Source organism: Chelonoidis abingdonii, chromosome 8 (assembly GCF_003597395.2).
Source record: "Chelonoidis abingdonii isolate Lonesome George chromosome 8, CheloAbing_2.0, whole genome shotgun sequence".
Taxonomy (NCBI): domain Eukaryota; kingdom Metazoa; phylum Chordata; order Testudines; family Testudinidae; genus Chelonoidis; species Chelonoidis abingdonii.
Genome location: NC_133776.1, coordinates 28,785,170 through 28,802,537, shown reverse-complemented (window position 1 = coordinate 28,802,537; position 17,368 = coordinate 28,785,170). Strand labels below are relative to the sequence as shown.

General features: G+C 41.3%; 1 protein-coding gene across 3 annotated transcripts in view; it reads left to right on the top strand.

The window, feature by feature from the left end:
• The window catches only part of RNF13 (ring finger protein 13), a 92,550-nt gene that overhangs the window by 64,097 nt on the left and 11,085 nt on the right, over window positions 1–17,368 (top strand). For all 3 annotated transcript variants that reach the window (XM_032806243.2, XM_075068474.1, XM_075068473.1), the window contains one exon: window positions 5,225–5,318. In XM_032806243.2, the coding sequence (XP_032662134.1) occupies window positions 5,225–5,318 (94 nt within the window). The remainder of the gene's footprint in view (window positions 1–5,224; window positions 5,319–17,368) is intronic.

Here is a 17,368-nt window from a genome sequence, read left to right as displayed (position 1 = left end):
TTACATTGATGGTTATTTTAGTTATTTTGAATTATACATTCAAATTAAATTATAATTTTAAAAGCGCCTTTGGCACTGTTAAAACGTCAGTGACATAAAAGATTAAACACAGAGAAGAAAAAAATAACCAGCCAGAGATTACCCCAAACCTAAACAATACCTTGCCTTACCAACAAACACCAGCCCTCATCATGTCCTTCTTCTCCCAATAGCATGGGTAAATAGATAGTGCAATGTGTCCTGAAGGTCAGCAAATTCAGACACTTCAAGCCAATGGGTTAATAAGTTCCATGAATGATAGCCCTCGTGGAGAATGCTCCGCAAATAGCCTTTTCTCTTAAATTCTCAGTGCTCCAGCTCCAGCTCCAGCACCTCTGTTCATCTGCTCAGTCTGAAGCTGAAGTTCAAAAAAGCAACCAAGATGTTAGGGTGCATAAGGAATGAGATGGAGAAGAATACAGAAACTATTGTAATACTATTATGTAAATCAGTGGTACTAGATTTACATTTCATCTAGAATACTGTGTGCAACACTGGTCATCCCATCTCAGAAAAGACAGATTAGACGACATGGAAAAACCCTCATATGAAGGAAGATTGTAAGGTAAATAATGCTAATCTTTTCAAAGGAGATGAATAAGTGGTTATGAGACAAATACATAAAATAATGAATGGTCTCTAGAAGAGAGAGATTATGAGCTTGATTTCAGTAGAATGAGAATTTCATCCCAGATTTCCATCATGGATGCCTCATCAGTAGAGATTCTTTCTTCAAAGGTGCTTCTTCATGCCTTCTTGTAGACTTCTGCCACCAGATCAGCTTCTCATACTCCATCTTGGTGTTAGAATAGCTCTAAAGCTTCCTTGTGAACTTCAGGGGAGTCTTCTTCAGGGCAAGAAATTAACTTAGACTGATTTATGTAGATCAGCAAGGGACAAGGCTGATATAACAGAAACTAGACTGAACTCATCAAAAGGTCACATCTCCTTAGAATTGCAGCTATTACCCTGACAATAGAAAAGACAGGTTTCTGCATTACAAATAACATTAACCATGTTACAGGAAATATATGTGGAATTTTGTTGGGATAGCAGCAGAATATCCATGCAAAGGCTACCCATACAAGTTGAACAATTTGTCTTTTTTAGGTATGCCTTTTAAGCGTAGGACCTATAGATGTCAATGTAGAAAAGGCCAATGCTCTGAATTAGCACAGTTTTGGCTAACAATTGAATGGGATAGCAGCACTGTGGTGGTGCCTAACTGACACTTGCTGAAATGAAAGCCCCGATTTTGGGACCAAACAACTGTCTATGCAAGCCTGAAGGGCTGGGCAGGATTAATTTTGGGGAGCAAGCCACTCACTTGGTGAGGCACAGCTGAGACACTGTGACTATATCTTCTGAGTCGTTTGCTGATATAGTGGGAAAAAGCAGAGGAGAAGGGTAGGTCTGTAAACTCTTCCTTGGAGTTAAAAGTCATATAAATTTAACCTTCCAAATGTGAACCAAGTATAAACTACTTTCTTTGTCTGCAGATAGCCTGAAACAATGGCTCTGAGAGGTCTGGACTCCTCTGCTTCCATTAATCTCTTATGATGTTAACTTTAATTTTTCATACGGAACTACAAATATAGAGAGAGGGATATAAATATTTCCAGGTGAACTGTGGGATGCTGACAGATGAATACCTGGTCAGATTGGGTGCTGAAGAATTGCAAGCCCCCATTTTGTTTAGTTGTACTTAAATTGTAAATTTTTTTGAGATTCTTTACAAAAAGGACATTTAAGACAAGAAGGTACCTATTACAGACAATGCAAAGGGCAAGATTCACCATATATCCACTGAACATACAGCCAAACAAGGGCAATTTAGTACAGTTTTGTTTGACTTTAAATTTAATTAAAATACACTTCCACTAGGCAACTATTTTTTATCCATTGTATGGCTGCTTAAGACAAATTTTTCTGTATAACATTTTGATTGAAGGGCAGGAATATCAGAACCATTCTGAGCCTCATAAATCAACAGTGTAACATACAACTGCAGCCTGTTGGATAAATGTTTACAAGCAGAATTTTAAAATGTAAAATGGTTAATTTTGTGTTTACATCAATTCATTTTGCTAAAAGTCTTTTAGATTGACTGTGAATGGTAAAAATGTAACAGTTACCAGTACTTCAGCTTTATTCCACTTATAAAAGAAAACAAAACAAAAACAAAAAGCTGTTTCTAAGGGCTAGCTACACTGGCAGCGCTTTAACGTGGCTTGTGTGGTCGCGGCAGAGCCCACCTCCACAAGCGACGTGGCTCTCAGCGCTGGTGCACTGTTTGCACTGCCACTTTACAGTGCTGAAACTTGCTGCATTCAGGGGGATGTTTTTTCACGCCCCTGAGTGAGAAAGTTGCAGCGCTGTAAATTACCAGTGTAGACAGACCCTAAGGTGAAAGGTAATTCTTTCATGATACAGATTTATTACATCAGTTCAGGCCATCCACAATTGAATTGATGAGGACATTTCTCCTTAGAATTGCACTTCTGTCATTTCCCTCAATTGTATCTTCCTAGGGCAAGGGAAAACAAAAAACCAACAGCAGCTGAACTGACCCAAAAGGCCACTGCCACAGTACATTGTTCCCAGGAGACCAGTTGTCTAAACCAACATAATCTAAAGATACCAGGATAGATATTACAATGATAGAGCCATCACAGATTATTTAAATACGTTCATCTCCAGGGCATCTCCTCCTCTCTGAATTGCAAGTAGAATACCACTTTAGATTTTTACACCTCAGTGCAGTGCGTGGCTATAAACTTGTGCTACACTGTTAACAAGTTGAGGGCAGAAATACATCTGACTTGTGTCCTGTTCATTTTTCTCTGTAGTCATGAATGAGAAGTTACTCAGATATGCAATCAGACCTTCGCTTCAGCCACTGGACTGAACCCTAGACAGAATCCAGACATGCTCTCCCAAAAGATTTGTTGGAATTGGTCCTCCAACACTTCTTCCCATGAAGCTCAGGTTTTAAATAGGAAATAAATAAGAGGCTGTCTAGCATCTAAATCCCAGATGATTAACTGCAGTTGTTATGCTTATAAGAAGCACATGGGATCTTTTTCAGGGGAAAAGGCAATAAGTCTCATTTATTGGAAGAACAACAATTAGCATATTAACAACAATTAGCATTCAATCACACACACACACACACACACACAGTCCTGCCAGTCAATGTTACAGTTACCAATGCACAGTCCAGATCATTCTAGTGGCCAGCTAGGTTGATCATGGGTAGGGAGGAGTCAGGCTCTGTCAGTTGTGACACGATGCTCTGGGGAAATCTTGGCAGGATGAACGCAAAGTTTCATGGCAAGGCACCCTGTTTGTATAGTGATTTTCCTTCATTGGGACCAATGAGTTTTGCACCATCATGCTGTTGTTTAATGAGTGCTTGGTTTTTTTTAATAATTTTTTTATTTTTTATTTTGTTTTTTTATTAATTTTTTAGGGAGTTACCCCAGGCTGGTTTTAATTACAGCCGTTTTATTCCCATTGATAGGTTCCTGTTTTATTTTTAAAGTTGTTAAAATTAACATTTCAATAGGAGCATGTTGTCATCTCCTGGCACATTTGTGTTTGTCCTTGATTCCTTTCTAAAATATTTGGTCTGGTGGTGGCCTTCACATTTATTTTTTAACACGCACATTCCTCATTCACACACAAAACAAAATTCATTTACACGAAACATTTAAACAAAAACATCAAATTGCAATGCAAAAAAAAAATCATTGCATTTTTTTACTTATTTTAAAATGCTATACCTAGAACAAAATGGTAACCCTAAAGGTCTGTCATTGCCTTAAAATCAGCTTCAGACATAAATTCTGGATAATGCATCTTTACCAATAGCCCATTAGGCCATTCCTTTCTGCTATTCAAAAAAAAATAAATGGCTAGCAAAATATAATCAAATCATACACCTATACATTTAATACATGCTACATTATTATTCTTTATTTTTTATTTTAACTTATATAAAATAGAAACATAAAATCCTACTACTACACAGTTCACACCTGGAAAAAAAATGACTGGAAGTTCAGTTCCAAACAACAGGAATATCTAAATATGCTATAAATGCAAAGCAAAAAATGGCAAGTTTGTTTTCCTGAGGGAAGAATTACACTGATATCAACATTTCAGCAAAACTGTCATCAGATAGCATGTTTATAACACACATCGTGTATTTTGTCTGTGTCACTCATACCTACATTTATACTTACATTATATTAAAAAGAGATAAGGGGTAGTTTTATAAGAATAGCAGTGGTGAGAAAGTGAAAACAACTCCTTAACTGATTATGAGATGGCAGGGAAAATTAGTATTGTTTATAACACTAATATTCAACAGTGTTTATTGTACCATAAGCTGCACAGTCTCTTCTGCTGTGCCTGTATAACTGTTACAGTTATCAAAATGGTGAGCTCTGCCATTTTCCAAGTTGGATTGTTCATTTTGTCTTTTAGCACCATTGTAATTAAGGCTGTCTCATCATTTCCTTTCTAAAATTGGCCATGAAAATAATCTCATCATACAAAGTCAGGACATAGTAACAGACTAAAAATATCTGTGGGACTGTAAGAAAAATAAGGAGGATTTATTCTGTGTGATCAAAGGGAGCAAGATAGGAGACAACATGAAGTTAGAAAAAGAGAAACTGAAGCTAGGTGCTACGAATAAATTCCTGCTAAGCAGGGAATAATCTGCCTGCAGAGTTACACTGGTGTAGAACCACTGTAAATGAAAACAGAGTCAAGCCAAATGAGCAGTATACTGCCGTGACTACACCACCTTCAACCCCATTGACTTGAGCCAGAGTGCTGCTTCAGTGGGTTTGTACAGGATGCAGCAAGGAGTTTGCCATTATTTCCTATTAAATTATTTTCTGTATAAATGTTATAAACATTCAGCTTTTTAGTATCATGGTCATCTAGAGATCTTACTGGTGTAAAATTATCCTGCTTCACTGCTGTTTGTATGTATTCCTCTTTGCCCTTGAGTCCAGCTGGGACAAAGGTGGCTGTATGTTATCCCAATCCTGGGGACAGTTCATCTTTGGCTAACTTAGAATGGTTGCTCACAAAACAAAACTGGCTATTTCATTGTTCTATTGCTGTCTTTTGTGTTTCCATCATCTTATTTATGTCTACTTCTTTCCAGATCACAAAATTTGTGCAAGATAGACATAGAGCAAGAAGGAATCGGCTTCGAAAAGATCAGCTTAAGAAGCTTCCTATACATAAATTTAAGAAAGGCAAGTGGATCTTGATTGTCTAAATAATCCAACTCCTTTGGTCTTAAATAAATACTAATACCAAATGGATTTTTTTTATAGCTTTGAAAACCAGTTCTGAGACTACTTAAACTGGACAGTGCCATTTGAAATGAAAGCATGTTCTAACAAAACAGACATCTTGGGCTCCCACTGAATTAGAGGGAGTTTTGACATTGGCTTCCATGGGAGCTGGAGCAGACCCTACATGTACTGTTGTGCTTTAGGAGTTTATTATGGTATTTTTTACACCTCATACTCCTGGGGGAATTACGTACCACTGCACACATGCAGAATTCATGTCCTTCGCAGATTTCTTTGCTTCCCTGCAGAAAATGACAGGGAAGCAACGGGAAGCCACAAGAGTGGTCACACACCCCACCCCAGCAGCACGGGCGCATCGCGTTGGGTGCCTGAAGCAGCTGCCAGAGAGGTAAATCTCTGCTAGGGGTGTGGCTGGGAATGCCCTGGCCTGTGGCTCCTACCCTGCGTCAAGCTCAGCTGCTAGTACCAGCTGGGCTTGGGAAGACAGAACTTCCTCTTCCCCTGCAAGGAATGGATGAAGCGGGGTCAGATCCACCCCCAGATGCAGGAAGCTCCACAACCCCTCTTCCGCTTCCTGCCCCATCACGTCTCAGCCACAGTGGGAAGGATCACTGTACTGGGAGCTGCTCCTCCCATCTGCCCAACCCCTGTACATCCAGACCCCCTCATACTTAGATCCTTCCACCAAGCCTCACCCTTGCACCAGAATCCCCTGCTGAGCCTCACCTTTGCATCCAGACCCCCCTACCAAGCCCATCCCCCTGCATCCAGACCATCTCCTGCTATGCCCCACACTTGAACCCCCACCCTCTTACACCACCCCGTTGAGTCCCCGTGCACTCAGATCCCCACCCCACTAAGCCCCAGTCAGCTACACCCAGACCTTCACTCCACCAACCCCCACTGCCTCAGCACCCTGACCTCCCCATTGAGTCCCTCACACCCAGAAACCACCCCACACCTGGATCTCCCACACACTAATCCCCTCCACACTTGGATCTTGCCAGCTGAGCCTGCTTGCCCCACACCTGGATTGGGGGCCAGGGCTGGGTGTGCTTGTGAGACTTTGTCCCCCTTGTTCGCTATCTTGGTGCTCATGGAGGGGAGAGGCAGGGCCCTGGGGGGTTTCTGGGGCAGACCCGGCTCTTGCACTGTGTCAGTCTGTGTTCCAGGGGCAGGGCTGCAGGGTGATCTCCCATCTCCTTGCAGCCTGTGGCCTGTGCTCCCTACTGCCATGCTGTAGCCTCCACATTTATTTATTGACAGATAAAAATATGCAGAATTTTTCAGAATTTTAAAACATGCATAGAATTTTTATTTTTTTGGCACAGAACTCCCTCAGGAGTAACTTTAAAGCCCTTGCTAAATGTAGGGTTATTTCTTTTGTCCTAAATTTTAACTGTCAGCTCCTTCACACCCAAATGGCTCCCATCCTGTTTTCTCTCACTGCATTAACAGCGACTACAAGACAGTGCGATGTTTTATTTAGTCATGTGTCTGGAAACAGAAGTATTTGGGGCATGTAAGTTGCCCACTGTTTTAGACCTCCTCATAGACTCTGGATAAGCTGAACTGTATTGTGGGTATAATTGCCCACTTTTCTGCAGTGTGTGCTGTCTTCCCTCCAATGCTCCTAGGAAACCAGGGGATGTGATCAGTTAAAAATTTAATTCCAAAATATTTACTTTATATAGAGTTAATCACTAAAAGTTAATCAAAATGACTAAACGCACACTGAGAAATTAAAAGGGCAATAATTTATTTTATTCAGTGCAGGAAAACAAGCCTTTGACAAAGTTCCTCACCAAAGGCTCTTAAGCAAAGTAGGCAGCCAGGGATAAGAGGAAGGTCCTTTCATGGATCAGTAACTGGTTAAAAGATAGGAAGCAAAGGGTAGGAATATAGGGCCAGTTTTCACAATGGAGAGAGGTGAATAGCTGGGTTCCTCACAGATCTGTACTGAGATCTGTGCTGTTCAAAGTATTCAGAAGTGATCTGGAAAGGGGGGATGAACGGTGAGGTGCCAACAATACAAATGTACTCATAATAGTTAAGACCAAAGCTGACTATGAAGAGTTACAAAGGGATCTTACAAAACTGGGAAACTGGGTGACAAAATGGCAGATAAAATTCAACATTGTAAATGTGAAGTAATGCACACTGGAAAACATAATCCCAACTATACATACAAAATTATGGGGTCTTAATTAGCTATTACCACTCAAGAAAGAGATTGTGTAGTCATTATGGATAGCTCTCTGAAAACATCTGCTCAATGTGTGGCAGCATTCAAAAAGGCTAACAATGTTAGGAACCAGTAGGAGAGGGATAGATAATATAATACCACTATATAAACCCATAGTACATCCATTCCTTGAATACTGTGTACAGTTTGGGTAGCCCCATCTCAAAAAAGATGTATTAGAATTGGAAAAATATGACAAATGTGCCTCTAAAATAATTGCGGTATGGAACAGCTTCCATATGAGGAGAGAGTAAAAATACTGGGACTGTTCAGATTGCATAAGAGACTAAGGGGAGATATGATAGAGGTCTGTAAAATTACAAATATTGGTGAAAGTGAAAAAGGAAGTGTTAAATTTACTCCTCTACATAACACACAAATAAGGGTTACCAGTGAAATTAATAGGCTGCCAATTTAAAAACAAACATAAGGAAGTCCTTCACTGTGCATAGTCAATCTGTGGAATTTGTTCCCAATGGATGTTGTGAGGGCCAAAAATATAACTAGGTTCAAAAACGAATTAGATAAGTTCATGGAGGATAGATCCAGCAATGGCTATTAGCCAAGATGGTCAGGGATGCAACCCTGTGCTCTGGGTGTTCCTAAGCCTTTGACTACCAGAAGCTGGGATTGGATGATGGGATGGATCATTCGATAAATTGCCCTGTTCACTCGTTCTGAAGCATCTGGCACCAGCCTCTGTCAGAAAACAGAATACTGGGCTAGATGGACCATTGGTCTGATGCAGTATGACTGTTCTTATTTTCTTAGCAGCTGTCTAAAAAAGTCCTGCATGTTTTGGTCTGCTTCCAAAGAAAAGGAGTATCTACTGCACACTTCACTTTTGGTCTTTTACACATGCTATAATTTTGCCATGTAATAGTTTATTTGTACAAGCTAGTAGTAGGTACAAAGTAACAATTGCAGAGAATTTCATAAAAATAAATGACTACTGCAAAGCTCATGTTAATGTACAATGTGTTTGGGTGTGCAAAAGTATCACTTTAGGGTTTGGTTTAGATTCAAGGACAGAGCCATATGCAGTTCTCCACTGCCTCTGCTAACGTTCCTGCATTATTAATGACATTGTGGGTACTACCTGCAGAGCAGCTGTTCAGTTTAAGAGTTTGTACAGTGTCATATGTGAAGTTGGTCTCATAAAAAATGAATAAGCTTTTCACTTTACAGGGTTGACTGAAACTTGCTATAATAATCTATTTCTCTGGGGACAGAATTGGCTATAAAGGAGTGATCTCGAGCCAAAAGGCTAATGTTAATTTTGCTCCCTGTTAAGGATTCCTAATTAAAACCAGAAATATTAAGCATGTTGGGGTTCAGGGTTTTTTTGCATTTTCTATTGAAAACACAATTTAGTGTTCCTTCAAGCAAGTCAGTTCATGGGATTTACTGTTAATTATTTATTGTATGTGTTTAGTGAGAGAGAAAGAGTAATGTCTCAGTACCATCCTAATTGTACACATAGCTCCTGTAGCCAGAGTATCTATTTGTAACAACTTACTCTTTTCATGGTTTGCCTTGTTCTCCCTCCCCTTTCCTCTTGTTTAATTGTTTCCATTTCGACAGTAAGCTTTTTAAGAAAGGGACTGTCTTCCTAAAAAGCTCTCTTGGTAGCATCATGACAAGTCTAATTGGGGGAGGTCTGAAGATGATCTATACACAAACTCATTGTTTTTACTTGTTCAGCTGGATGGTGACTGCTTCAGGTGACACCAGGATGAGACATTCCACCTGTCTCTAAAAAAAAAAAAGAGGTCACTTTTTCTTTGCACTTACAAATGGCAACTATCTGTTTTACATGCATAAATGCAGTTTTTCTGTGCAGATGTGAAGTTTGTAAAGTGTACAGATTTGAAGTGTTCCAATTTGGAGGTTGAATTATGCTGCTTTGAAGCCTTTCTGACTAAAGACTTTTATGGGGAGAAAGGGAAAAGTCAAAATATAGTAGGAAACCTTAATTGTTTAGGGGGAGAAGATACGGGAAATAGGGACAAAAATACCCAAGATCCAAGACAGCTGGCGTATAGAAAGAGTAAAACACACACAAGCAAAAGCAAAATTCTTTTTAAAAAAACCACAATAACTTTCCTCTGTGTTTAATATAGATTCAGCACACTTTTTTACAATCGATAGTTTAAACTATTTAATATTTTGAAAATACACCATTTGTACAAACCAAGTGTTTCTTTCAGTGCATGTATTTGTGTGTGAATATTGCATATGTCTGCAGCACACACTATGTCATTCCCAGCCAGAAAAACATGCTGTGGCTAGCTAGTTAGCTCACTTTTGTATTTGGGGGAGATATTGTTAGTGACTTCTAAGTAGGGTAGGGAAGTGGAGAACCTTGACATTCTCTGATTAGCTTTTATCCTATCTATAGCAAATGTACTCAGACAGCAAGCTGTGAGAAGACTAAACTCTTTGTTCTGAATCAAGCAACAGCGGATCATTTAAAATGTTTCTGTGGCAAAATGCCACTTGTGGCAAACTTATGGACCTCTTTATATAGCTCCCTTCCTTCCATACAATAAGCATTATTAGATAAAATCAGAGATCAAGCCTGCAACTGAGCCGTAAGAGCAACTTTATTTTTAACTGTTTTTTTAGGTCTGATACCATATATAGAAAATTTGATCATTTCAGTAATGAGAGTAGCAATACCTGAAGCAACTGGAACCAATCCTATGCTCTACCCAGCATGCTCTCCACATCCTGCATGATGTGACTTAAAATGACTAATTATCAGTGTTAATCAGAGTATTGTAGAATGCAAAACTTATGTTTGAATATTTAGAATTCAGTAAGTCTGAAATGGGCCATACTGAGCTATCTTATTAAAATTAGTAACAGGAATAGACTGTACAGTCACCTTTCACAGCCTTCTGCCGTTAGCAGATAACATTTTGCAGCTAGGTCAGTAGCCTTCCATTGCTGCTCAGGCCTCAGGCTCTGCCCTCTCCCCTCTCATGTAATGCCATAGAAATCAATGGAGTTAGACCAAAGAAGAATTTAGTCTGTTTATTTTTCTTTTTTGCCCCTACCTATTTAAAATTTACCAGCTCATACAAGAGTTGAATATAAAACTTTTTGGATAGCACTATACCAAAGATGTATCTGGAATAAAATATTTTTTTTTAAAATCCTAGACTGATATGGATTAATTAAGGACCTGGGTTCTCTCATCCCATAAATCCAGAGCTAATTTTAGTTTGCAGGGCATTTTTAGGTGTTTTTTTCCTTTAAACTGATCCATTGTTGTAAGTGGGTTATTTATTTATTTTTTTAAAAAGCATACTCTTTGTAAGAATAGCTGTGGAACAGATCCACATCCCTCTGTTTCTTACTTTGTGGAGCTAGTTCTTATTCGTAGATAGAACTTTCATTGCTTGCGTGAGAAACAGAAGCCTTTATACTTGAAGGGGAAAATGCCTCCTGGATGCAACTACATTATTGATCTAATGGAGCTTCACCAGCATTTAATTTGTCCTTTGGCTCCTTATAGACTAACACACCTATTGGAGCATAAGCTTTCGTGAGTGGATACCCACTTCGTCAGATGTGCGTAGTGGAAATTTCCAGAGGCAGGTAACACAGCTACCCCTCTGATACCTGACAGCATTTAATTTATGACTTAATCCTTTTCCTCTGTAGCCATTCAGACTTAGGTTGAGAATTTTCTAAGCAAGTGGGTCTCAGCATAGTCCTGGGCACCCCATGCCAAGTCTTCATTAGCAAAATGTTCAGAACTACCAGTTCTTGATATTGAAGGTCCCATCAGAGTTGATTAAAAGCAATTACCCTTTACTCTGTCCCCCAACAAACAGAAGTTAGTGAATTAAGTACTCACCAGTAATAGCAATGATCACAAACAGCAGCACCAGAGAAATCCAACACAGCTATATTTTTTTTATAGTAGTAATTCTCCCGAGACCACCTATATCACTAATATTGGCCCTATTGACATTGCTGAAATTCATCCTCACCAACCCTGTACCTTCTTTCTAAATTTAATTCGTGTTGATGTAGATACATCATGAGAAGTCAGTGGGGTTACATCAGGGATTAATCTGGCCCACTTTCCTTTTGAGTTCCTGCTTGATCAAACTTAGAGGTCCTCATTTTGTCCTTAGATTAAGTAATTTGGACCCAAGTAATTGGACTGAAGTTAATACTCCATATTTTTCTCAATTACACTGGTGCAGTCTTGTTGGGTAAAATTTTGTTTTGTCATACCAATGCAGTCTTTGTTGATCCAAATTCTATTTTCAGTTACATGGATATAAAGATGGATCTCAATAGGGTTGTTCAGCTTTACATGAATGTTATTCTTCAGTGGAACTAGCACACAGATCTGACCCTTACCATTTAATTCTTATGAATATCACATTTTCAGTGTGGCATTATTGTTTTATAGCTCCTTGATTTGTGTGTACCTTGTCGTCCTCTTCTTCCTTCTCCCAATTACTGACTTAGCAATAAATGAGATGTGTGCTCAAGGGTAGATGGAAGCTGTAATCTCAGCCCTGAGTATTAGGTGGTGCATAACCGTGTTGACCCAGGAACTCCAGGAAGAAATTGTGTCTCAGAAAAAGTACAGTACTTCTCCAGGTTCCCTTCTTGCACCAGGGAACAGAGAGCATAACATATTCCCTGGCCTGCTGGCCGATATATGGCTCATGGGTCTGGCCTCTCCCCATTTGCTTGTGGGGGTGGTATTGAGCATGCAGCCCCTACTTTCCCTCCTGTGCCCAGAGCCACAATCCAGGAAGGTCCTAGGCTGCTGCACACAGGGCTGGGGTCAGTCTTCTCCTTATGGCTCCATGCAGCCACATAGGATCAGGGCACAATCTAGCCTTGACTATGCAGTGCAGATATTTTGAATTCTTTTCTACTGACTCTCAGCAAAGAGGCAATACTTGGACTATTGAAAAGAAGTTTTAAAGCTGATTTTCCATGTTGTTTACTTTTCCTGGGGGCTTGTGAACAGAAGCCTTCATTTTTGTGTTTGTTGTAGATCTTATTGTTTGTTTACAATGCAATGGGCTTTAGGGTATTTGAACTTTAAACCATTTATACTTAGCAGTTTCTCTGAAATTATTGCTTAAATATACAAACAGCTGGAAAAAGTTATAAATATTTGATCAAGTTGCCTTTGTTGAAGTGATAGAGTGGGTACATGGCAGTTCACATCAATAATGTATTAAAGTGGAATTTGTTCTCAGAACTGTTAATTCTGATATTACATACGGGTAAAATTACCAGCAATTCAAGATCAGATCAATAGCTAGATGAGCCTCTGTTACACTGAGATGACATATACTCAAAATTGGATTGTGTTTAATGAACACTAAAAGCTAGTTAAATCCTGGCATTGAGCATTTGTAAAACTCAATCTTCTAATATCTCCTCCCTTCTCTGTCCCTCCCCACTGTGTCCCTTTGTCATCTCTAGTCCTGATTTCTCTCTCTCAACCTCCCCCATAAACAACCCTACCCATAGTCTAGTCCAGTGGTCCCCAACATTTTTCGTCTGGTGGGGACCAGACGATGAGCCACAGAGGCCCGTGGTGGTGGACGAGCATCCGCTGAAATACTGCTGACAAGTGGCATCATACAGAGGCGTCACCACCGAAATGCCGCTGAATTTCGGCAGCATTTCAGTGGTGATGCCTCTGGATGATGCTGTTTGTCGGCAGCCAGTACACGGGCACACTTAGACGCCCCGGTGGGCGCCATGGCACCTGTGGGCACCGCGTTGGGGATCCCTGGTCCAGTCCTCCTATCCTCAGACTCTTTATACTCTCAAACCCTCCCCTCCCCCCAAAACGTCTTAAATCTGCACACAACTGAATGAGACCATCTATCCCAGGGATCTCAAACTCAAATGACCACGAGGGCCACATGAGGACTAGTACATTGGCCCAAGGGCCGCATTACTGACACCTTCCCCCTGCCCCCCTCGGCCTCTCCATGAGGCCCCGCCCCTGTCCCGCCTCTTCCCACCCCTTCCCTGCCCCCATTCCAACCCCTTCCCTGAAATCCCCACCCCAACTCCGCCACCTCCCTACCCCCAGGGGGTGCAGCAGGGGTGTGGGGTGTGGCAGGTGCTCAGGGCAGAGAGTTGGGGTTTGGGGTGAAGGAGGGATGAGGGGTGCAGCAGGGGGTCGGGGTGCAGGAGGGGTGTGGCAGGGGGCTCAGGGCAGTGGGTTGGGGTGTGATGTGCAGGAGGGGTGAGGGGTACATCAGGGAGTTGGGTGCAGGGTGCAGCAGGCGGCTCAGGAAAGGGGGTTGGGATGTAGGAGGGGTGTGGGGTGTGGCAGGGGGCTCGAGGCAGGGGATCAGGGTACAGCATACAGCAGGGGGTCGGGGTGTGGCAGGAGGCTCAGGGCAGTGGGTTGGGATGCAGGAGGGGTGTGCAGCAGGTTGGGGTGCAGGGTGCGGCATGGGGCTCAGGGCAGGGGGTTCGGCTGCAGAAGGGGTTTGGGGGCGGGCTCCGGCCCGGTGTGCACCGGGGGCAGGACAGGCTCCCTGCCTGCCTGCCTGCCCGCCCTGCCCCCGGGCTGCTCCGGGAAGGGAAGTGGCTGGAATGTAAGGGAGGAGAGGTGCAAGGGTGTGTGCTCCTGTTGCTTCAGGCGCAGTCCCCAGCATCTCCCATTGGCCGGGAACAGGGAACCGTGGCCAATGGGAGCTGCGGGGGGCGGTGCCTGAAGCAACATCAACACACACCGCTGCACCTCTCCTCCCCCAGGTTCTGTCCGCTTCCCAGAGTGGTGCGGGGGCAGGCAGGCAGGGAGCCTGCCCTGCCCCCGGTGCATGTTGGGCCAGAGCCACTCTAGGTAAAAGCTGGGGGAGGCTGGGGGGGTTGCGAGGAGCTCACTGGCCGCAGAAAATAACCTCCTGGGCCACGTGTTTGAGACCCCTGATCTATCCTTAGCTGTCTGATCAGTGGTTACTCTGAGCCTCACCCCCAGTCTCCAATCTGTGGTGTGACAGACTCTATTCTCATCCCTAACCAATACATTTGGACTTCCTTCCATTCGCATCATCCAGTGAACATGCTCTTCCCTTACTCTTTACCAACCCCCACTCCATGCACACAAATTCTCCATGTCCACACATTGTATCATTCTCTTACCCATCACTTCCATCTCCACATACGAGAGGGCAGAGAAGGCAATAATGAGAGCAATAAGCCAGTGTGAGACTAAATAGGTGGGAAATAGTAATTCTTAATAGAGGTAGCTGATGCATATAATGTTTGGTGTGTGCAAGAAAAAGCAATGCTGTCTTCCCTTAGTTTGGGTGTCTTCAAGTTACTTTAGCTGGTAAGTTTCAAAGCAACATTCCAATAATCTAGCTGAGTTGTTGATACTAAAATTTCAGGAAAGTCTCTGCTAAATCAGTGAGTTGCTATGAATTTTTTGGTCATCATATAATAATTTCTTAGAGATGACAAGACAAAGAAATAGCTCCCCCTTAAAGTTGCACAAAAATAAATAAATAGGTCATAGTACAATACAATGTGTGTGTCCTGGTTTCTCATGTTATAAAAATGTTATTCAAATAAGAATGGGCAAAATCTTAGGCACACAGAATCAGTGGGACTTCATATCTTTTGCTGTTTAATTTGTACCAAAAATTAGCTATCAAATATATGACCAATTCAACTCCATCTACTGTGCTGTTTGACCGTAATGAAATTGGAACAGTATGAAGAATAGAAAATGTGTGAATTGGGCTATATTGTAGCACAGAAAAGCTAGCAAGGAGATGCAGTTTACATTAACATGGAATTTAAGGTAAAATCAAATAGATTCAAATCTTGCACAGCAAAGGAATAATGGTGTATTCAAATAATCATGCAGAAAACAAAATATTTAACCTTGGGGAAAGTAGAACATTGGAAAATAAAGATGTGACTTGTCCTTGATGGGATCAAAGCACATGAACTATGTGGGGAGAAAAGAAAAGAAAAGAATTAAGTCAGAATTTTCAAGTTTGGGTGCCTAATGTTAGGGTCTAAATCCACATTTAGATATCAGTGCCAAGATTTTCACATCTGTGGCTTACTTACCACGTTTGAAAGTCAGGGCCTTTATTTAAATGTCTAAATATGAATTTAAGGACTAACTAGTGCTTAGATTTGAAAATTTGGACTGAATCTTCACATTTAAAAAATATGGTATATACTACACTGTAAGAGTGTGGGTAATTTTAGGCTAAGGTTGAGATCCTCAAAAGTAATTAGGTGCCTAGCCTAATGAGAATCAGGCACCTAAATACCTTTGAAGCTCTAGGCCTAAGTAACTATTTTCAGCTCAGTGCAGATGATGGGAAAGGACACCATATGTTCATATGTTGAAATCTAAGAACAAATCAAAACATCCTGTATATTACAGTTTTGCAAAAAGTACTCGACTCCATTGTGCCTTATGACAGTTATAATTTTCCAAAATGAAGGACTGCAAAAGAGGAAGTGATTAGTGACATGTCATTTACATTATTACATAGTAATAAGTATAGGTCTGCTATTTACTAGAAATTTATAAATTGATTTATTCCTTCAAATGGGATTATCACTGATCTAATTACTGTTCTTTATTAGCCCATCTGCCTGGCTGCACAGTACTGTGCAGGTCTCATAGGGGAAAAAATTTTAAAAAAAAGTCTGCCAGAATCTTGGCAATTTTATTTCTGCATCTTGCATTCTTAATAAGTACCAGAAATACTGCAGTTCTACAGATAGATGAATGAGGTAACTGTTGAATAAATGTGTATTTATGTATCTCAATCAATTAAAAGATTATTGCGTGCTTACAAGAGGTTTTGCACATCACCTTTAAGTAAAATATTTTATTCATAATTTCTAAAATTCCTTGTAGTCCTTTTCTGTTTCTAGGGGTGGATGAGGGGAACGTCTGCAAAATATCTGGAAAATTAAGCAGTATGAGTTGCCAAGGTGCTGTATGGTCTGGGAGGTGGGATTTGGCCATCTGAGAAGAACGCAACAGGACATTATCCTACTAATTCATAGATGTCCTGAGATCCGCAGGGATCACACAAATCCCAAGGCACCTTTGAAAGGCTGGCATGCCCTGAGTACCTTCTCTTACTGTTACATGGCTTCCTTGCCTGTACCAGTGGGGTTTGAAAGCAAAGCACAGGAATCCATGTAAATAATGCAGTTTGTCCAATAAAATCCCAACAAGTTTGTTGTGGGGATAGTGATGTGAAGAGTTGCTCTCCTAGTATCAGGCGCCACCTCCAAGCATAGAGAAGCTCCAGAAGCACAGAACTCATGTGATTGGAGGGAGAGGCAGTGAAAGCCTATTGATCTAGTCTTTCCCCCCATGACAGAATTCAGGCCAAAGGAGCAGATTTCCTTCTTCTTTAATCCCCTCCATAGGAAAAAATGGAGGGGCATATGATGTGTGTTATGTATGTCATCTTCTAGCTAAGATTTTAGACAGTTTCAAAGCTGCCTAAGGGTGTCCAATTTGACAGCTGATTATGGGCTCGGATTCAGTCAGGATGGAAAAAACAGAGTTGTTTTGCTAAGAAAATGGTAGAACTGAAGAAGTAGGAGAGACTAAACTTGCAGTGGAGGAGCTCACCATGGCTGCAGGACTTCCACCAGAGATACTCAGTTGTGCAAGAGCGGGAGTTGAGGAAGTGGATGTTAGAGATGAGCCAAGACTGGGGAGTGGAGTGAAGGGTGTGAC